Consider the following 18,896-nt stretch of genomic DNA (forward strand, 5'->3'; position numbering starts at 1 on the left):
TCATGTAACAGGGTTGACCTTAAAATGAGGGACAGGGTTTACTTTTTTACCTTAAAATGAATCACTAATCACATGAAATTCATAATAATGTTCAGAAATTACTTTGTCAAAGTAACAAAATAAATAGGGCTTTACAATGATGGTGACAACTTGGGAGAAATATTGGGGTTAAGTGGGTTAAAATCTTTCTGGAAGTCACAGAGGGTGCACAGACGGATCATGTCAAAATGCAGAATTTTGGCACTTTAGCAGCTTCATTAAATAATACCCGCAAAACACCAGTCTCAACGTCAACAGTGAAGAGGCGATTCCGGGATGCTGGCCTTCTAGGCAGAGTTCCTCTGTCCAGTGTCTATGCTCTTTTTCTCATCTTAATATATTATTTTTATTGGCCAGTCTAAGATATGGCTCTTTCTTTGCAACTCTGCCTAGAAGGCCAGCATCCCGGAGTCGACCTCTTCACTGTTGACGTTGAGACTGGTGTTTTGCAGGTACTATTTAATGAAGCTGCCAGTTGAGGACCAGTGAGGAGTCTGTTTCTCAAACTAAACACTCTAATGTACTTGTCCTCTTGCTCAGTTGTGCACCGGGGCCTCCCACTCCTCTTTCTATTCTGGTTAGAGACAGTTTGCACTGTTCTGTGAAGGGAGTAGTACACAGTGTTGTACGAGATCTTCAGTTTCTTGGCAATTTCTCACATGGAATATCCTTCAGAACAAGAATAGACTGATGAGTTTCAGAAGAAAGTTCTTTGTTTCTGGCCATTTTGAGCCTGTAATCGAACCCACAAATGCTGACGCTCCAGATACTCAACTAGTCCAAAGGCGGCCAGTTTTATTGCTTCTTTAATCAGAAGGACAGTTTTCAGCTGTGCTAACATAATTGCAAAAGGGTTTTCTAATGATCAATTAGCCTTTTAAAATGATCAACTTGGATAAGCTAACACAACGTGCCATTGGAACACAGGAGTGATTGTTGCTGATAATGGGCCTCTGTACGCCTATGTAGATATTCCATAAAAAATCTGCCGTTTCCAGCTACAATAGTTATTTACAACATCTACACTGTATTTCTGATCAATATGATGTTATTTTAATAGACCAAAAAATTTGCTTTTCTTTCAAAAACAAAGAAATTTCTAAGTGACCCCAAACTTTTGAACGGTAGTGTATATATATATATATATATATATATATATACACACACTACATTCGGAAAGTATTCAGACCCCTTGACTTTTTCACATTTTGTTACATTACAGACTTATTCTAAAATGGATTAAATTGTTTTTTCCCCTCATCAATCAACACACAACACCCCATAATGACAAAGGAAAAACAGTTGTTTTTTTGGCAAGTTTATAAAATAAAACTACTGCAATATCACATTTACATAAGTATTCAGACCCTTTACTCAGCACCTTTGGCAGCAATTTCAGCTGTGAGACTTCTTGGGTATGACGCTACAAGCTTCTCTGCAGATCCTCTCAAGCTCCGTCAGGTTCGACGGGGAGCATCGCTGCACAGCTATTTTCAGGTCTCTCCAGAGATGTTCAATCGGGTTCAAGTCCGGGCAACTCAAGGGTATTCAGAGACTTGTTCCGAAGCCACTCCTGTGTTGTGTTGGCTGTGTGCTTAGGGTCGTTGTCCTGTTGGAAGTTGAACCTTCACCCCAGTCTGATGTCCTGAGCGCACTGCAGCAGATTTTCATCAAGGATCTCTGTACTTTGCTCCGTTCATCTTTCCCTCGATTCTGCCTAGTCTCCGGCACTGAAAAACATCCCCACAGCATGCTGCCACCACCATGCTTCACCGTAGGGATGGTGCCAGGTTTCCTCCAGACGTGACGCTTGGCATTTAGGCTAAAGAGTTCAATCTTGGTTTCATCAGACCAGAGAATGTTGTTTATTTTGGCAAACTCCAAGCGGGCTGTCGTGTGGCTTCCGTCTGGTCACTCTACCATAAAGGCCTCACTGGTCGAGTGCTGCAGAGATGGTTGTCCTTCTGTAAGGTTCTCACATCTCCACAGAGGAACGCTGGAGGTCTGTCAGAGTGACCATAGGGTTCTTGGTAACCTCCCTGACCAAGGCCTTTCTCCCCCGATTGCTCAGTTCGGCTGGGTGGAGAGCTCTAGGACGAGTCTTTGTGGTTACAAACTTCTTACATTTAAGAATGATGTGGGCCACTGTGTTCTTGGGGACCTTCAATGCTGCAGAAATGTTTTGGTACCCTTCCCCAGATCTGTTCCTCGACACAATCCTGTCTCGGAGCTCTCTATTCCTTTGACCTCATGGCTAGGTTTTTGCTCTAACATGCACTGTTAACTGTGTATTTAATATTTTCACACTTGACTTCTAAAGGTCGCCACAGCATGAGTTGTTTTATGCACATGATTTCAGAAGGCACTCACTGTTCCAAAATGTGATTGTTATGTAACAGGACAGTTAACACACACACACACACACACACGCTGCCAGCTAATTATCTATTGGCTGCTTCAACTGGTCAATTTTGAATTATTTTCTAACAAGTTGTATTTTCTAACAACAATTTGAATTGAGGTGTATTCCACCTCATTAATTCACATAGAAGTAGCCCATTTCAGTGTTGCGGACAATTTATGTTTGAGGCATTACTGAACCGGACAAACTTTCCGCTTGGAGAGGGAAGAGTGTGCAAATCTGTCATCAAGGCAAAGGGGGGCTACTTTGAAGAATCTCAAATATAAAATACATTTTGATTTGTTTAACACTTTTTTTTGTTACTACATGATTCCATATGTGCTATTTCATAGTTTATGTCTTCACTATTATTCTACAATGTAGAAAATAATAACAAATAAAGAAAAACCCTTGAATGAGTAGGTGTGTCCAAACTTTTGACTGGTATATATATATTTTTTTTTTTTCCGCAGACCCCCTGCAGTAGCCCCAGTTGAATAACCCTGCTGTTGACTTCCAGTTATTGAGCTAACACGAGTTAGCATTGGCTCAAGTAACTACCTCTAACGTCCTTCATATTGGACGAAGAGACATAAAAATGGTATCCACAAGTTCATCTGACTGCCAGAATCCCGAATTATCCCTTTAAGTGTAATCCTTTTTATTTTGCTGTTTGTAGATTCGTACAGTACAATAGGGTTGTGTTCATTAGGCAATGTGCCAGAAAGCAGTTTGAAACATTTTGTAATGGAAAACGAAAATGAGTGACCTCCAGGTAGTCCCTTCCTGTTTCAGTCAGTTTTCTTCTGTTTGATGCCTAATGAACACAACCCAGGTACATGTGTCAGAGGACTGCTCCAGGTGGTCCATACCCTCGTCCATGTCTTTAGAGAAGCGGTTGAGGATCCGTCCAGTGGGCGTGGTGTCAAAGAACTTCATGGGGCTGCGGAGAATCTTCCGGAAGAGCTCCTCGTGCAGCCTGGACGAAGCCTGCAAAGTGCCCTGAGGGTACAATAATAGTAGTGATTTTATTTTGGGATTTTTACTTCATACATGATCCATTTTAGTTTAGTAGTTTAGTTTATTAAGATCCACCCATCAGCCCATTGGAGTAATCTCCCTGGGGTCATACGCAAACACACAGTACCAGATGTCATGACTGTCCTGATCAGGTCAGGTTACAGGAGACCACAATCCTACAGGGTCTCTCTCAACCCCCAACAGAGGAGGAGAGATCTAGGGGTCTGAAGATGTGGGGGTTTTATGACCCCTCACGCCCATGATAGTCTTAGGCCACAGAGAAATTCCTTTGTCCTCACTATGGAGAACTGGCCTCAGAACATTAAACATGCAATAAAGGGACTTTGGAACAATGGTTTCCGTCAGCCACAATGGTGGTCAGGACGATAGATGGAATATGAAATTGTATGTAATTTTTGTATTGTTATTAAAGGTTATGAGATGACGTTATTATGAAAACATTGTACCTTTAAGAGTTTTCCCAGTATATGCCTAATGTTTATACATTGTACGTTGTGTGGAAAATATCCAAATCAAAGAGAATGTTTTGGTAAAGGTGAGATGTGAAGTTAGTGTCTAAAATTGGATTTGAGTAAAATCTAGGCCTTGCACTTATCTTGGTACGCCCAGAGAATTGCCCTAAAGGTGGTTACGCCCACTTCTGACCAGAAGGTATAAGACATGGGACTGAAGAATTAACATATCAGACTACTGACCCCAGGCTGCAGCCACGGTCTGAATGGTCAACGAACCCCAAAACGCAACACAAAGTTTGAAGACAAAGAAATCTTTTTCTACCCAAGCTATGGATGAATAGCTCTAAGCGGGTAAATTCAAGCCAAACCACCTAGCCTCCACTCTTCATCGAATCGTGGTATCTACGCTGTGAGCTCTGAGCTACAGAGCTGTCTGTCCTCAGAAGCCCCCTTTCAAAGCAAGGACGAGGAATCAGACCGCTAAGCCAAAAGGGACACTGACATCGTGAGGACAACCAGAGAGTTGCGTCGGAGCAGTGCGTCCTTGAGAAGCCTAAACGAGCCACGCGGGACGCCCCATCTGAGACCTCCAACACGTAATTACATCATTATATTCTGACCCATAAGAGCGGCAGTTTGGGGCAAGGCTAGGTTTAAATAAGCATGGCTGACAAATGAACCCAAATGTATATTTCTCTCGTGTACTTTCTTTGTTTCTCTCTCTTTTAAATCCCCATTTTGGGTAACACGCGCCATAGTGTGTTGGCCCGTTATACTAAGTCCTAATCAATAGCCTAGACTGTGTTTTGTGTATGTGTATTTTTATCATCAGTTTAGCTTGCTAGTAAATAAATAATCAACTAAGATTGGTGTGGTAAACTCATTGGTGAAGCCCGAACCGTGCAGATTCCCGGATTATGCGACGTTCAGAAATGAGACAAGAGGAAATTGATTGAAAAGCGACTGTTGTAAAATCGATATTCTGATTTTCTTTGAGTTAAGTTGGGAAATAGAAACTCAATAAAACTAATTTTTCCCATGGTGCCCCAGGTTAATGAGTTAATAATTGCTTGATTCATTGCTTGATTCATTTAATCACGCAATTATAAACCGTTAATCATTCGATGAGCAACAGTCGTCACATTAACTAATACAACGTCACGACACAGACATAACACAAATACAACAATCTGATCTTTTACCTTGACAAATATGATGCCGCGCAGCAGTTTTAGCAGCAGCATAACACCCATAGACGAGGCGTAGACTCCAGCGTAGCGCTGCATCAGGGGGTTGTCCCTCATGCTTTCACTCACCACCGAACTGTTTCCCACCAACACTGTGGTATTCTACACACAGGACAGCATATTCAATACTCAGAACACTCAGATATGGCAGTATTCTGGGGGGTGGTTGCTGGTTCAAATCCCAGGTCGGTCGGTAAAGGTGAGACGACCTGGCGAGAAGAAGGCTAATGGTTTTTGACCCCAGGTATCTTCTGATGTTGTGCCTTTGTGCAAGGAACTTAAACCCTTAAAGCACTCGATGACAAGATGCTTCGAGGAGCATCTGGAAAATAACTATATGAAACAAATGAATTGTTATAACTGATCTTTTGGGGAGGGGCTGTGAGAGACCTTGGGAAGTCCTTGGAAGAGCAGCTTGTCTACTGACCCTTATGTTGCCCATCAAGTGCCATGCTGCTATTCGGTTCAAAGGGCAAGGGAAACAGTCAGTCTCCTCAGAAATACACAGATAAGGATATACTAAATCTTACCCCCCCCCCCCCACCCACACGCGCACAGACATATTGACATCAAGGTCAAATGTACACATTTAATATTTAAGTATACCTCTCCCCTTACACCTTCTCTCACCACTGATTAGTTGATTAGTGTCTGTCCATATCTCAACACACCAACACTAGTGTGTGAAAACGTACCCATTCAGTTAATAGTGTTGGGGAATTTAGTGACTACTATTCCCAAGTTATTGTTGTTACAGTTTCTAACAAAGGCACATTACTTCTTCTCCAAAGACAAGTTCAGTTTGTATGTCTGGCAGCTTTCAGGACATCCAGAATGTTGACCTAATCCCCCCCAAAAGTTTAGGCCTAAACAAAGCCTAAAAAACAAATCTCAGTAAGTAAATAAGGCTGTCTCCTGAAGATTGAATTTGAGAAAGAAAATAACAATTCCAATTAATCTCCTGAATTGACTGAATAGAAAAGAGATTGACCACAACCCTGGGCATTGGGGCAAAGTGTGATCAGGAACAGACTTTCACATCACTACCGTGTCTGCATATTGATTTAAAATCGAATCTAAAAAAAAGACGAATCAACGGCAACACCGTTGTAAACAATAAAGTTTATTTTCCAAATCAACAGTTACGTTAACATTTTCCAACTCCAATGCCCAGGGTATATAAAATGGATTAATTGAAATCCAAAAAGTGCCATTCACTTTCGAGGCATACTTTTCTACTCTCAAATCCAATTCGCTTCCAGAATTGACCAGTACAATGAAATGACATTGACCACCCCTTCCCTGCCATCCGATGCCACCTGTGCCACTCACCCCGCTGCCCTGCTTGATCCAGTAGCTGAGCCACCAGTTGCTGAAGGCCGTGCTGCCCACGTTGAGGACGAAGAGGGCCAGGATTAGGAGGAAGGCCAGCACTCCACCCGAGGCCTGGATGTAGACGCCGTACACAGACCAGGGGACCGAGCCCCGCCTGCGCTCCTCCACCTGCATCAGCTGGCCTGGGGGACGAGGAGAGAGGGAGGTTGAGGTTTAGTAAGGGACAGAGGCTGTGCTGGGTGTAATCTAATTCCCAGACACTTCCGCCCACCTAGCAGCTGGGGACGAGGTTATTTTCTATTAGCACTGAACTCTGGGAAAAGTAGTTAATACCGGTACTAATTGTGGAAAGAATTATGAACTTCACTCATAATATGTTCATGAGAGGACCGCAATAATTTACATTCTTGTGTATTGTGTATCCTTGTGAGTTGTGTATTAAATGCCGTCACGTGTGTTATAAGTGTGATGGTTATTTTAGTAAACTTTGCTCATGGCTTTTTGAGGACTGTTTTGCAGACATATTACTTTATCCTCGGTCTCAATACTCCTTAGCAGTCTTCTTTCCTATCAAAGCACTAGAAGGTATAAAGGATGGATAACATTCCACCACATGGCTCTCATTCATCAAGTGCTTTGTGGTTATGACTGAGGGAAAGGAGTTGAGGACAATTACATATTTTTTTTTACCTTTATTTGACGAGGCAAGTCAGTTAAGAACAAATTCTTATTTACAATGACGGCCTACACCGGCCAAACCCGGACGACGCTGGGCCAATTGTGCGGCGCCATATGGGACTCCCAATCACAGCCAGTTGTGATACAGCACTGGAATCGAACCAGGGTCTGTAGTGACGCCTCAAGCACTGCAATGCCTTAGACCGCTGTGCCAGTTGGGAGCCCCAATAGTCCGCATGCACGCACAAGAACGCACACGCACATTCTGTAGCTAGTACAATGGTTCCATACCGCTGTCTTTGCTAACAGGCTTGTCCTTCTTTATAGATCCAGACTTTGTGTTCTCTGGGGGTTTCTTTAAGGAGTTCCCAGACTTCTTAGTTGGCACCTTTTGAGGAACAGTGACATGTTATATGCTAACCACAATACAACCACAATATAGACCACACTCAATTTACATGACATATGCAAACTACATTTAAACAAGACATCAATGATGGACATCTGAAATAAATTGTACTCGAAAACATGTTTTTTTAGCATAACTGTCTATAACACACACACACCTGTCCCGCTCACCTCTATGAAGGACGTCTCTCCCAGCTGTAGGTTGTTGAACATGGCTGCGTAGTCTCTATTGAGACGCATCAGGTAATCGTGGCTGCCCTGCTCCGTGATGCTGCCCTCCCTCATGAAGATGACGTCATCGCAGTCCACCAGGTACTACACACACAGTGAGATTTAATTCCCCCTCCCTGGAGCCCAACCTAGCAATGAGAAAATGCTGTTGTGCAGGAAATTTGGGCATTCACCCAAGTCCTACCAAACAAATGTTATAGCAAATAATTGCTTCTTAAGGTTAATAAAATACCTTCTGTAGCTTATCTAGACCTTATGCGCATGTATCTTATGTAGATCTTATGTAGTGCTTTGCAAACCATATAAAATGTATGAAGTATTCACCTGCAGCTGGTGAGTGACAAAGATGATCGTCTTGTGGCGGAGCTGCTTTTTGATGGCGTTGTTGAAGATGTGGTTGCCCACGTGGGCATCCAGTGCGCTGAGCGGGTCGTCCAGGATGTAGATGGCTCGGTCACTGTACAGGGCACGTGCCAGGCTGATCCGCTGGCGCTGCCCGCCACTCAGGTTGGCACCACGCTCTCCGATCTGAAGAGACATAATGGACTCATTGATTGATTAATATAATAACAATACATATGAAGGTGCAGGGGCAGATTAGGCATTTGGCAATTCTGGCAAATGCCAGATGGGCTGGACCATTTTTTGTTGGGTAGGCTGGATGAAATTGACAAACAAAAACATTTTTTTTTTTTAAATACACTGCTCAAAAAAATAAAGGGAACACTAAAATAACACATCCTAGATCTGAATGAATGAAATAATCTTATTAAATACTTTTTTCTTTACATAGTTGAATGTGCTGACAACAAAATCACACAAAAATAATCAATGGAAATCCAATTTATCAACCCATAGAGGTCTGGATTTGGAGTCACACTCAAAATTAAAGTGGAAAACCACACTACAGGCTGATCCAACTTTGATGTAATGTCCTTAAAACAAGTCAAAATGAGGCTCAGTAGTGTGTGTGGCCTCCACGTGCCTGTATGACCTCCCTACAACGCCTGGGAATGCTCCTGATGAGGTGGTGGATGGTCTCCTGAGGGATCTCCTCCCAGACCTGGACTAAAGCATCTGCCAACTCCTGGACAGTCTGTGGTGCAACGTGGCGTTGGTGGATGGAGCGAGACATGATGTCCCAGATGTGCTCAATTGGATTCAGGTCTGGGGAACGGGCGGGCCAGTCCATAGCATCAATGCCTTCCTCTTGCAGGAACTGCTGACACACTCCAGCCACATGAGGTCTAGCATTGTCTTGCATTAGGAGGAACCCAGGGCCAACCGCACCAGCATATGGTCTCACACGGGGTCTGAGGATCTCACCTCGGTACCTAATGGCAGTCAGGCTACCTCTGGCGAGCACATGGAGGGCTGTGCGGCCCCCCAAAGAAATGCCACCCCACACCATGACTGACCCACCGCCAAACCGGTCATGCTGGAGGATGTTGCAGGCAGCAGAACGTTCTCCACGGCATCTCCAGACTGTCACGTCTGTCACATGTGCTCAGTGTGAACCTGCTTTCATCTGTGAAGAGCACAGGGCGCCAGTGGCGAATTTGCCAAACTTGGTGTTCTCTGGCAAATGCCAAACGTCCTGCACGGTGTTGGGCTGTAAGCACAACCCCCACCTGTGGACGTCGGGCCCTCATACCACCCTCATGGAGTCTGTTTCTGACCGTTTGAGCAGACACATGCACATTTGTGGCCTGCTGGAGGTCATTTTGCAGGGCTCTGGCAGTGCTCCTCCTGCTCCTCCTTGCACAAAGGCGGAGGTAGCGGTCCTGCTGCTGGGTTGTTGCCCTCCTACGGCCTCCTCCACGTCTCCTGATGTACTGGCCTGTCTCCTGGTAGCACCTCCATGCTCTGGACACTACGCTGACAGACACAGCAAACCTTCTTGCCACAGCTCGCATTGATGTGCCATCCTGGATGAGCTGCACTACCTGAGCCACTTGTGTGGGTTGTAGACGCCGTCTCATGCTACCACTAGTGTGAAAGCACTGCCAGCATTCAAAAGTGACCAAAACATCAGCCAGGAAGCATAGGAACTGAGAAGTGGTCTGTGGTTACCACCTGCAGAACCACTCCTTTATTGGGGGTGTCTTGCTAATTGCCTATAATTTCCACCTGTTGTCTATTCCATTTGCACAACAGCATGTGAAATGTATTGTCAATCAGTGTTGCTTCCTAAGTGGACAGTTTGATTTCACAGAAGTGTGATTGACTTGGAGTTACATTGTGTTGTTTAAGTGTTCCCTTTATTTTTTTGAGCAGTATACAAATAAAAATGAATAAAGAAATTGATATGGCCGGCGGCCCATGGGCCTGTTGAGATTTGTTTTACAGATTTGCCACACCAGATACTGACTGGTTTTCTGATCCACACCCCTAGGTATCTGTGACCAACAGAGGCATATCTGTATTCCCAGTCATGTGAAATCCATAGATTAGAGCCTAATGAATTTATTTCAATTGACTGATTTCCTTATATGAACTGTAACTCAGTAAAATATTTGAAATTGTTGCATGTTGCGTTTATATTTTTGTTCAGTACAAAAAAGGAAATAGTAACACAAAATAACAATAACGAGGCTATATACAAGAGTACTGGTACCGAGTCAATGTGCAGGGGTACGAGGCAGATGAGGTAATTGAGGTAATTATGCACATATAGGTAGGGGTAAAAGTGACTAGACAATCAGGATAGATAATAAACAGAGTAGCAGCAGTGTTGGTAGTTGAGGTAATATTTACAAGTGGGTAGGGGTAAAAGTGACTAGACAATCAGGATAGATAATAAATAGAGTAGCAGCAGTGTTGGTAGTTGAGGTAATACATACATGTGGGTAGGGGTAAAGGTGACTAGACAATCAGGATAGATAATAAACAGAGTAGCAGCAGTGTTGGTAGTTGAGGTAAAATGTACATGTAGGTTGGGGTAAAATAATAGAAAGAGTGGGAGGCCCCGGTGCACAACTGAGCAAGTCCTCAACTGGCAGCTTCATTAAATAGTACCCGCAAAACACCAGTCTAAAAATGTCTAAAAACCTGTTTTCGCTTTGTCATTATGGGGTATTGTGTGTAGATTGATGGGGAAAATGTATTTTATCCATTTCAGAATAAGGCTGTAACATAACAAAATGTGGGGTCTGAATACTTTCCGAATGCACGTTATGTTTTGATTTCTAAGGCATTCTAAGGTTTGTATCATTCACAACTAAAGTTGCCAAACAACTCTATATATAGCGCAAAGGACCTGTTTCAAATTATGTATTTTATTCTTAACATAGCCACTTCATATGCGAACATGCTCCGGAATGGGAAAAATATCCTTTCTATTTTATTCAGATGAGTTCAATTATATTCTTCTTACTATAAAATCATATTATATAAAATAATGGCACGGGACTTATATGTAAATCTTGTCTGCTACATGAACTAGCCTACAAGCCTATGGCATGTCGCATAGCCAGATAACATACAGTACAGTAAGGCCAACTCATATTCTGTTCTTCTGAAATACTTCATATCATTATGTTTCTTTAGACCTGCCTAAAATAAATAATGGATTTATTGTGATGGTGTATAGTAAATGGATTTATTAAACTTTTTTAAATGTAGATGTTCCAAAGGCCCACATCAGTGGTTGTTCCACTGGATATCATAAGGTGAATGCACCAATTTGTAAGTCGCTCTGGATAAGAGCGTCTGCTAAATGACGTAAATGTAAATGTAAATCAGTGGCTTGTATGAATGGAGGCCTGGAGATGCTAAACATGTTCATGTTAATTAAGGTTGAATTACTGTGATACTGGCAGTCATTTGCATGACACTAACCGGCTGACAAAATGTCATTTCTATTTATTTATTTTTTATTTAACCTTTATTTAAACAGGTAGGCAAGTTGAGAACAAGTTCTCATTTACAACTGCGACCTGGCCAAGATAAAACAAAGCAGTTCGACACATATAACAACACAGAGTTACACATGGAGTAAAACAAACATACAGTCAATAATACAATACAAAAATAAGTCTATATACAATGTGAGCAAATGAGGTGAGATAAGGGAGGTAAAGGCAATAAATAGGCCATGGTGGCGAAGTAAATACAATATAGCAATTAAAACACTGGAATGGTAGATGACAGTAGATGAGTGTGCAAAGTAGAAATACTGGGGTGCAAAGGAGCAAAATAAATAAATAAATAAATAAATAAATAAATACAGTAGGGGAAGTGGTAGTTGTTTGGGCTATTTATAGATGGGCTATGTACAGGTGCAGTGATCTGTGCGCTGCTCTGACAGCTGGTGCTTAAAGCTAGTGAGGGAGATAAGTGTTTCCAGTTTCAGAGATTTTTGTAGTCGTTCCAGTCATTGGCAGCAGAGAACTGGAAGGAGAGGCGGCCAAAGGAGGAATTGGCTTTGGGGGTGACCAGTGAGATATACCTGCTGGAACGCGTGCTACGGGTGGGTGCAGCTACGGTGACCAGCGAGCAGAGATAAGGTGGGACTTTACCTAGCAGGGTCTTGTAGATGACCTGGAGCCAGTGGGTTTGGTGACGAGTATGAAGCGAGGGCCAGCCAACGAGAGCATACGGTGGGTAGTATATGGGGCTTTGGTGACAAAACGGATGGCACTGTGATAGACTGCATCCAATTTGTTGAGTAGGGTGTTGGAGGCTATTTTGTAAATGACATCGCCCAAGTCGAGGATCGGTAAGATGGTCAGTTTTGCGAGGGTATGTTTGGCAGCATGAGTGAAGGATGCTTTGTTGCGAAATAGGAAGCCAATTCTAGATTTAACTTTGGATTGGAGATGTTTTATGTGAGTCTGGAAGGAGAGTTTACAGTCTAACCAGACACCTAGGTATTTGTAGTTGTCCACATATTCTAAGTCAGAACCGTCCAGAGTAGTGATGCTGGACGGGTGCAGGTGCAGGCAGCGATCGGTTGAAGAGCATGCATTTAGTTTTACTTGTATTTAAGAGCAGTTGTAGGTCACGGAAGGAGAGTTGAATGGTATTGAAGCTCGTCTGGAGGGTTGTTAACACAGTTTCCAAAGATGGGCCAGAAGTATACAGAATGGTGTCATCTGCTTAGAGGTCGATCAGAGACTCACCAGCAGCAAGAGCGACATCATTGATATATACAGAGAAAAGGGCCGGCCCAAGAATTGAACCCTGTGGCACCCCCATAGAGACTGCCAGAGGCCCGGACAACAGGCACTCAGATTTGACACACTGAACTCTGTCGGAGAAGTAGTTGGTGAACCAGTTGAGGCAATCATTTGAGAAACCAAGGCTGTTGAGTCTGCCAATGAGGATGTGGTGATTGACAGAGTCGAAAGCCTCGGCCAGGTCAATGAATACGGCTGCACAGTACTGTTTCTTATCGATGGCGGTTAAGATATCGTTTAGGACCTTGAGCGTGGCTGAGGTGCACTCATGACTAGCTCTGAAACCAGATTGCATAGCGGAGAAGGTACGGTGGGATTCGAAATGGTCGGTGATCTGTTTGTTAACTTGGCTTTCGAAGACCTTAGAAAGGCAGGGTATGATAGATATAGGTCTGTAGCAGTTTGGGTCAAGAGTATCCCCCCCTTTGAAGAGTCATGACCGCCACAGCCCTAGTGCGGACCTATAACATTTTTGCTCATCTAGACACAATAAGGCCCAAAGTCTTATTTTCATGGTGGATAAACAATTCATAATCCTGACCTCAGTCAGATCGGCGTTGGGCAGGATAGCCAGGTCAGGTCTCAGACAGCATGCACTCAGAGCAGCCTGGAACCTGGAACACACACAGTGGAATTATTTTACATTTTAGTCATTTAGCAGACGCTCTTATCCAGAGCGACTTACAGTAGTGAATACATACATTTCATACATTTTCATTTCATTTCATGCATTTGTACTGGCCCCCCGTGGGAATCGAACCCACAACCCTGGCATTGCACACACCATGCTGGCGTTGCAAACACCATGCTCTACCAACTGAGCCACAGGGAAGGCCCTGAATTATACTTCAGAGCTACAGTATATATTGGGTAATGGAGGAGCACTGTAGAAATCGCTATGCACATTAATCCAATCGATTCTCACAGTAGTATCATTCCTGTGGCCTGTGTGCTCCAGTGTTTAATGCTGTGTACCCCAGCACACATGTACGGCCAGCCTAGGCTACCAGTATCGGCATGGGTTCGAATCCGACCCTCTGCCCTTTTGACTCGCAATCTCACCGAGCTTTCTGGTCTCCTCTTCACTGTCCTACCTCAAAAAAATTAAAATATATAAAAATGTTTTTTTTTAAATCAGTAGTTTCATTCCGTTACCTCTCCTCCTCGTACTCTTTCCCAAAGAGGATGTTGTCCCTGAGCGTGGCATTGAGGATCCAGGCCTGCTGGGCCACATAGGCAAAGTCCCCGTTCACTGCCACCTTGCCCTCCAGCAGGGTCATCTTAAGGTCATAAAGGTCACAGGTCATCCTACAATCACTCACATGCTCTGTGGTGAAGTTTGTCCCTAGGTACAGATCTAGGATTAGCTTCCACTCCCCTACCTCTAACCTTAACCATTAGTGGGGGAAATGCTAAACTGACGCCAGATCAGCGTCTAGGGACATCTTCACCATAAAACCATTCACACCATGTATTGAGTGAAGTAAAACGTTCAAATAGAATTGTAAAGGATAAAGCCAACACGATTCCCCATTCTACCTGACAAGGAAATCATGTTATATCTGAACGTACAGTAAAGGTGCACCCTCTCCAACAGGCCCCTGGACATCATGCATCTTAGTCAACAGTTGTCTACAGAGTGTGGCAGACCAGGGGGTTGGGTCAAAACATTTACACAGATTAGACACGGACAGAGTAGGATTAGCTCAGTTTCAAAGGTGTTTATTAAAATAATAGTCCAAAAGAAAAGAATAGGTCTCCCCCAAGAGACCTTCTGTGGGATACCGTCTTCTGGGCTACGGGTCTTGCTGTAGCCTGTGGGGATCAAAACTGAACTCCCTCCTGTTACCTCTGGTACTGTCCCCAACTATACAGGAGTCCTTCTCTGCCCATGTGTACTGCCCTTCTGACAGCTTTCTGGGAATTGTACAGCTGGTGAGCAATCAGCGCTTGATTACTCACCAATCCCCAATCAGCCCTAATTAGTCCTGGCCGGAGAGCCCGTTGAGACCTGGCACGTCCAGCAGATGGAGCCATCGCCTCGTGATGTATACTCCATCTGTCACCAGGCCTCGATGAGTCTCCCCCGGGTGGCTAACGACCTGCTGTACGCCACAAGAGTAAGGGAGGGCCACATGAACTGCAGTGTGTGCCTGTTATTGAAGTGGTGTACTCGTGGGCCAACAAGAGTTTCCACCATATTTGTATATTTCTTACAGGGGAGCTACGCAGGGCTGTTGGTAAAACAGTACATTTTTCTACACTGAACATGTATCGTTTGCCATGTGAGCAGAGTGCAAATCACTTTATCAAGTTCTCTCAGGCGTGAGCCGCACATAGGATTCTTAAGAATTTTATGCTGAGCAGCGCAAGCCTCTCATGGAGCTGTCCTGCTTACGGCCAAGTTTCATTTCAATGAATAGGAGTGCCTCACACTCTGCAAAAAAATTACACATCCAGTGTAGTAGGCCTGTTAGACATATCTTACCTGTCCAAGGATGGCAGAGATCAAAGAGGTCTTCCCACTGCCCACACTTCCACAGATCCCAGTCAGCTTCCCCTGGAGACACAGGGTAGTATGGTGGATATTTGAGTGCCATTTATTCATGTTGTACAATGTACACATTGGCAGTGAAAAGATGAATCACAGTGCAAAATAAAACTAACGAAAGATTATGATGGTTTTCTTATCCCTAGTTTTAGCCCTGAATTTCCCCTGGTCAGTTAACCACGATACCTCTTCAAACTGTACAGCCCATTGCACCTTTCAACCATACATACAGTTGAAGTCGGAAGTTTACATACACCTTAGCCAAATACATTTAAACTCAGTTTTTCACAATTCCTGACATTTAATCCTAGTAAAATATCCCTGTCTTAGGTCAGTTAGGATCACCACTTTATTTTAAGAATGTGAAATGGCAAAATAATAGTAAAGAGAAAGATTTATTTCAGCTTGTATTTCTTTCATCACATTCTTTCAAGTACACTCAATTAGTATTTGGTAGCATTGCCTTTAAATTGTTTAACTTGGGCCAAACGTTTCGGGTAGCCTTCCACAAGCTTCCCACAATAAATTGGGTGCATTTTGGCCCATTCCCACTGACAGAGCTGGTGTAACTGAGTCAGGTTTGTAGGCCTCCTTGCTCGCACACGCTTTTTCAGTTCTGCCCACAAATTCTCTATAGGATTGAGGTCATGACTTTGTGATGGCCACTCCAATACCTTGACTTTGTTGTCCTTAAGCCATTTTGCCACAACTTTGGAAGTATGCTTGGGGTCATTGTCCATTTGGAAGACCCATTTGTGACCAAGCTTTAACTTCCTGACTGATGTCTTGAGATGTTGCTTCAATATATCCACATCATTTTCCTGCCTCATGATGCCATCTATTTTGTGAAGTGCACCAGTCCGTCCTGCAGCAAAGCACCCCTACAACATGATGCTGCCACCCCATGCTTCACAGTTGGGATGGCGTTCTTTGGCTTGCAAGGCTCCCCCTTTTTCCTACAAACATGACGATGGTCATTATGGCCAAGCAATTCTATTTGTGTTTCATCAGACCAGAGGACATTTCTCCAAAAAGTACGATCTTTGTCCCCATGTGCAGTTGCAAACCGTAGTCTGGCTTTTTTATGGCGGTTTTGGAGCAGTGGCTTCTTCCTTGCCGAGTGGCCTTTCAGGTTATGTCAATATAGTACTCGTTTTACTTTGGATATAGATACTTTTGTACTAGTTTCCTCCAGCATCTTCCCAAGGTCCTTTGCTGTTGTTCTGGGATTGATTTGCACTTTTTGCACCAAAGTACGTTCATCTCTAGGAGACAGAACGGTGTTTATACCTGCGTACTATTGTTTGTACAGATGAACGTGGTACCTTCAGGTGTTTGGAAATTGCTCCCAAGGATGAACCAGACTTGTGGAGGTCTACAATTATTTTTATGAGGTCTTGGCTGATTTGTTTTGATTTTCCCACGATGTCAAGCAAAGAGGCACTGAGTTTGAAGGTACACCTCCAATTGACTCAAATTATGTCAATTAGCCTATCAGAAGCATCTAAAGCCATGAAATCATTTTCTGGAATTTTCCAAGCTGTTTAAAGGCACAGTCAACTTAGTGCATGTAAACTTCTGACCCACTGGAATTGTGATACAGTGAATTATAAGTGAAATAATCTGTCTGTAAACAATTGTTGAAAAAATGACGTGTCATGCACAAAGTAGATGTCCTAACCGACTTGCCAAAACTATAGTTTGTTAACAAGAAATTTGTGGAGTGGTTGAAAAACTAGTTTTAATGATTCCAACCTAAGTGTATGTAAACTTCCGACTTCAACTGTAGAGTAGATAGGAAGACCGCAGTCTTATTTGACTTTTTGCTTAAAATGGGTCCCAAATGGCACACTATTCCCCATCTAGTGTATGGGCCCTGGTCAAAAGAAGTGCACTATATAGGGTACCATTTGGGAAAAATCCATATTTTTTGACCTCCACTACCTGCTTCAAACCACTGGATGTGTGCACTGTGTACTACTGTATGTGAAATGTTTTCTGTCCTTTCACAACCAAACACTTCCATCCCGTGCCTAGTTAGCTACCTGCTGAACGGTGAGGTCCACACAGTGCAGGGTCCTCTGCAGCCGCTGGCTGACGGATGGGATGGGAGGGGAGTTTCCCTCAGGGCTGGACAGGATCTCCCCCTCTTTCAGCAGATGCCCTGCTTGCTCCCCTGCCTTGTTCTTCTGGGCGGGCCTCCGCCGCCCGTGCCTCAGCGTGGCACCAACCAAGGGGGTGCCACGGGGTGTGGGCTGGGCACTGTGACCTGCCGTCTCCCAGGCTAGGCTGGCGCCCGTCATTTCCACAGCAACCTGAGGGTTCTGGGGCTTGTCCCGGATCATCTCCACCTCCGCCATCAGGAACAGGCTCTAGTAGGCCAGGGAGAGCGGTGTCAGAGATCACACACACACACACACACACACACACACACACACACACACACACACACACACACACACACACACACACACACACACACACACACACACACACACACACACACACACACACACACACACACACACACACACGTCGCCCCCCTCTGGTATGGTCCGGAAGAGAGGAGAGGCGTATCAGAACACAAACACACACAGACACACATCAGGCTCTGATATGGCCGCTATGCGAGGACAGGGCATGAAGAGGTGAACTCGGAGCATGTAGGAGTCATGATGACAATGTCAAGGTCATTGATGTAACGGTTTAAGCAGTTCAAACTTATCTATTTGGTTTCAAAAGACCCCATTAATGTAAAGCTCTTTCTTTCCACTGCATCTAGAGCCGCTTGGCACCGCATCGCCCCCTGCCCATTGTTCCGGGAGGTGCTGAAGTGCTGTGTATGTCTGTTCTGAAGTAATGTGGGTGAGTGTTTCTCAGAGAACAGAGAGGGGGATTAGGAGAAACAGAATCAGGACAAACACTGATGTCCTGCCAACATACCCAGACTCAAACACATCCCACTCACATGCCACAGAGAGCCAGCCAGACCAACGGACAGGCAGAACCAACACATCCCACTCACATACCACACAGCGCCAGAAGAACAGACAGCGCCAGCCGAACAGACAGCGACAGCCGAACAGACAGCGATAGCCGAACAGACAGCGACAGCCGAACAGACAGCGACAGCCGAACAGACAGCGACAGCCGAACAGACAGCCAGAAAGAAAGAAAAAGGGAGCGATCTTACCTTGAACCTCTCCATGGCTACTGATGCTTCTGACAGGGACTTGACAGAGAAAGGGGTGACCTTTAGGGCAAAGGTCATGGCGTTGAAAACAGTCACCACTGTAAATGCCTGCGAGGGGAAGAAAGATCCAACACTGT

At 44.2% G+C, this 18,896-nt stretch overlaps 1 protein-coding gene across 1 annotated transcript in view; it reads right to left on the minus strand.

Moving 5' to 3' along the window:
- Nucleotides 1-18,896, minus strand: part of LOC106612343 (ATP-binding cassette sub-family C member 5) — an 88,675-nt gene that overhangs the window by 11,625 nt on the left and 58,154 nt on the right. The window contains exons 10-20 of the mRNA XM_014213393.2: nt 18,760-18,867; nt 17,612-17,938; nt 15,504-15,575; nt 14,171-14,295; nt 13,557-13,629; nt 8,160-8,363; nt 7,776-7,919; nt 7,488-7,584; nt 6,516-6,700; nt 5,139-5,285; nt 3,313-3,442 (exon numbers count right to left, since the gene is read on the minus strand). Coding sequence (XP_014068868.1) covers nt 3,313-3,442; nt 5,139-5,285; nt 6,516-6,700; nt 7,488-7,584; nt 7,776-7,919; nt 8,160-8,363; nt 13,557-13,629; nt 14,171-14,295; nt 15,504-15,575; nt 17,612-17,938; nt 18,760-18,867 — 1,612 coding nt within the window. The remainder of the gene's footprint in view (nt 1-3,312; nt 3,443-5,138; nt 5,286-6,515; nt 6,701-7,487; nt 7,585-7,775; nt 7,920-8,159; nt 8,364-13,556; nt 13,630-14,170; nt 14,296-15,503; nt 15,576-17,611; nt 17,939-18,759; nt 18,868-18,896) is intronic.

Source organism: Salmo salar, chromosome ssa09, assembly GCF_905237065.1.
Source record: "Salmo salar chromosome ssa09, Ssal_v3.1, whole genome shotgun sequence".
In the NCBI taxonomy this organism is placed as follows: Eukaryota; Metazoa; Chordata; class Actinopteri; order Salmoniformes; family Salmonidae; genus Salmo; species Salmo salar.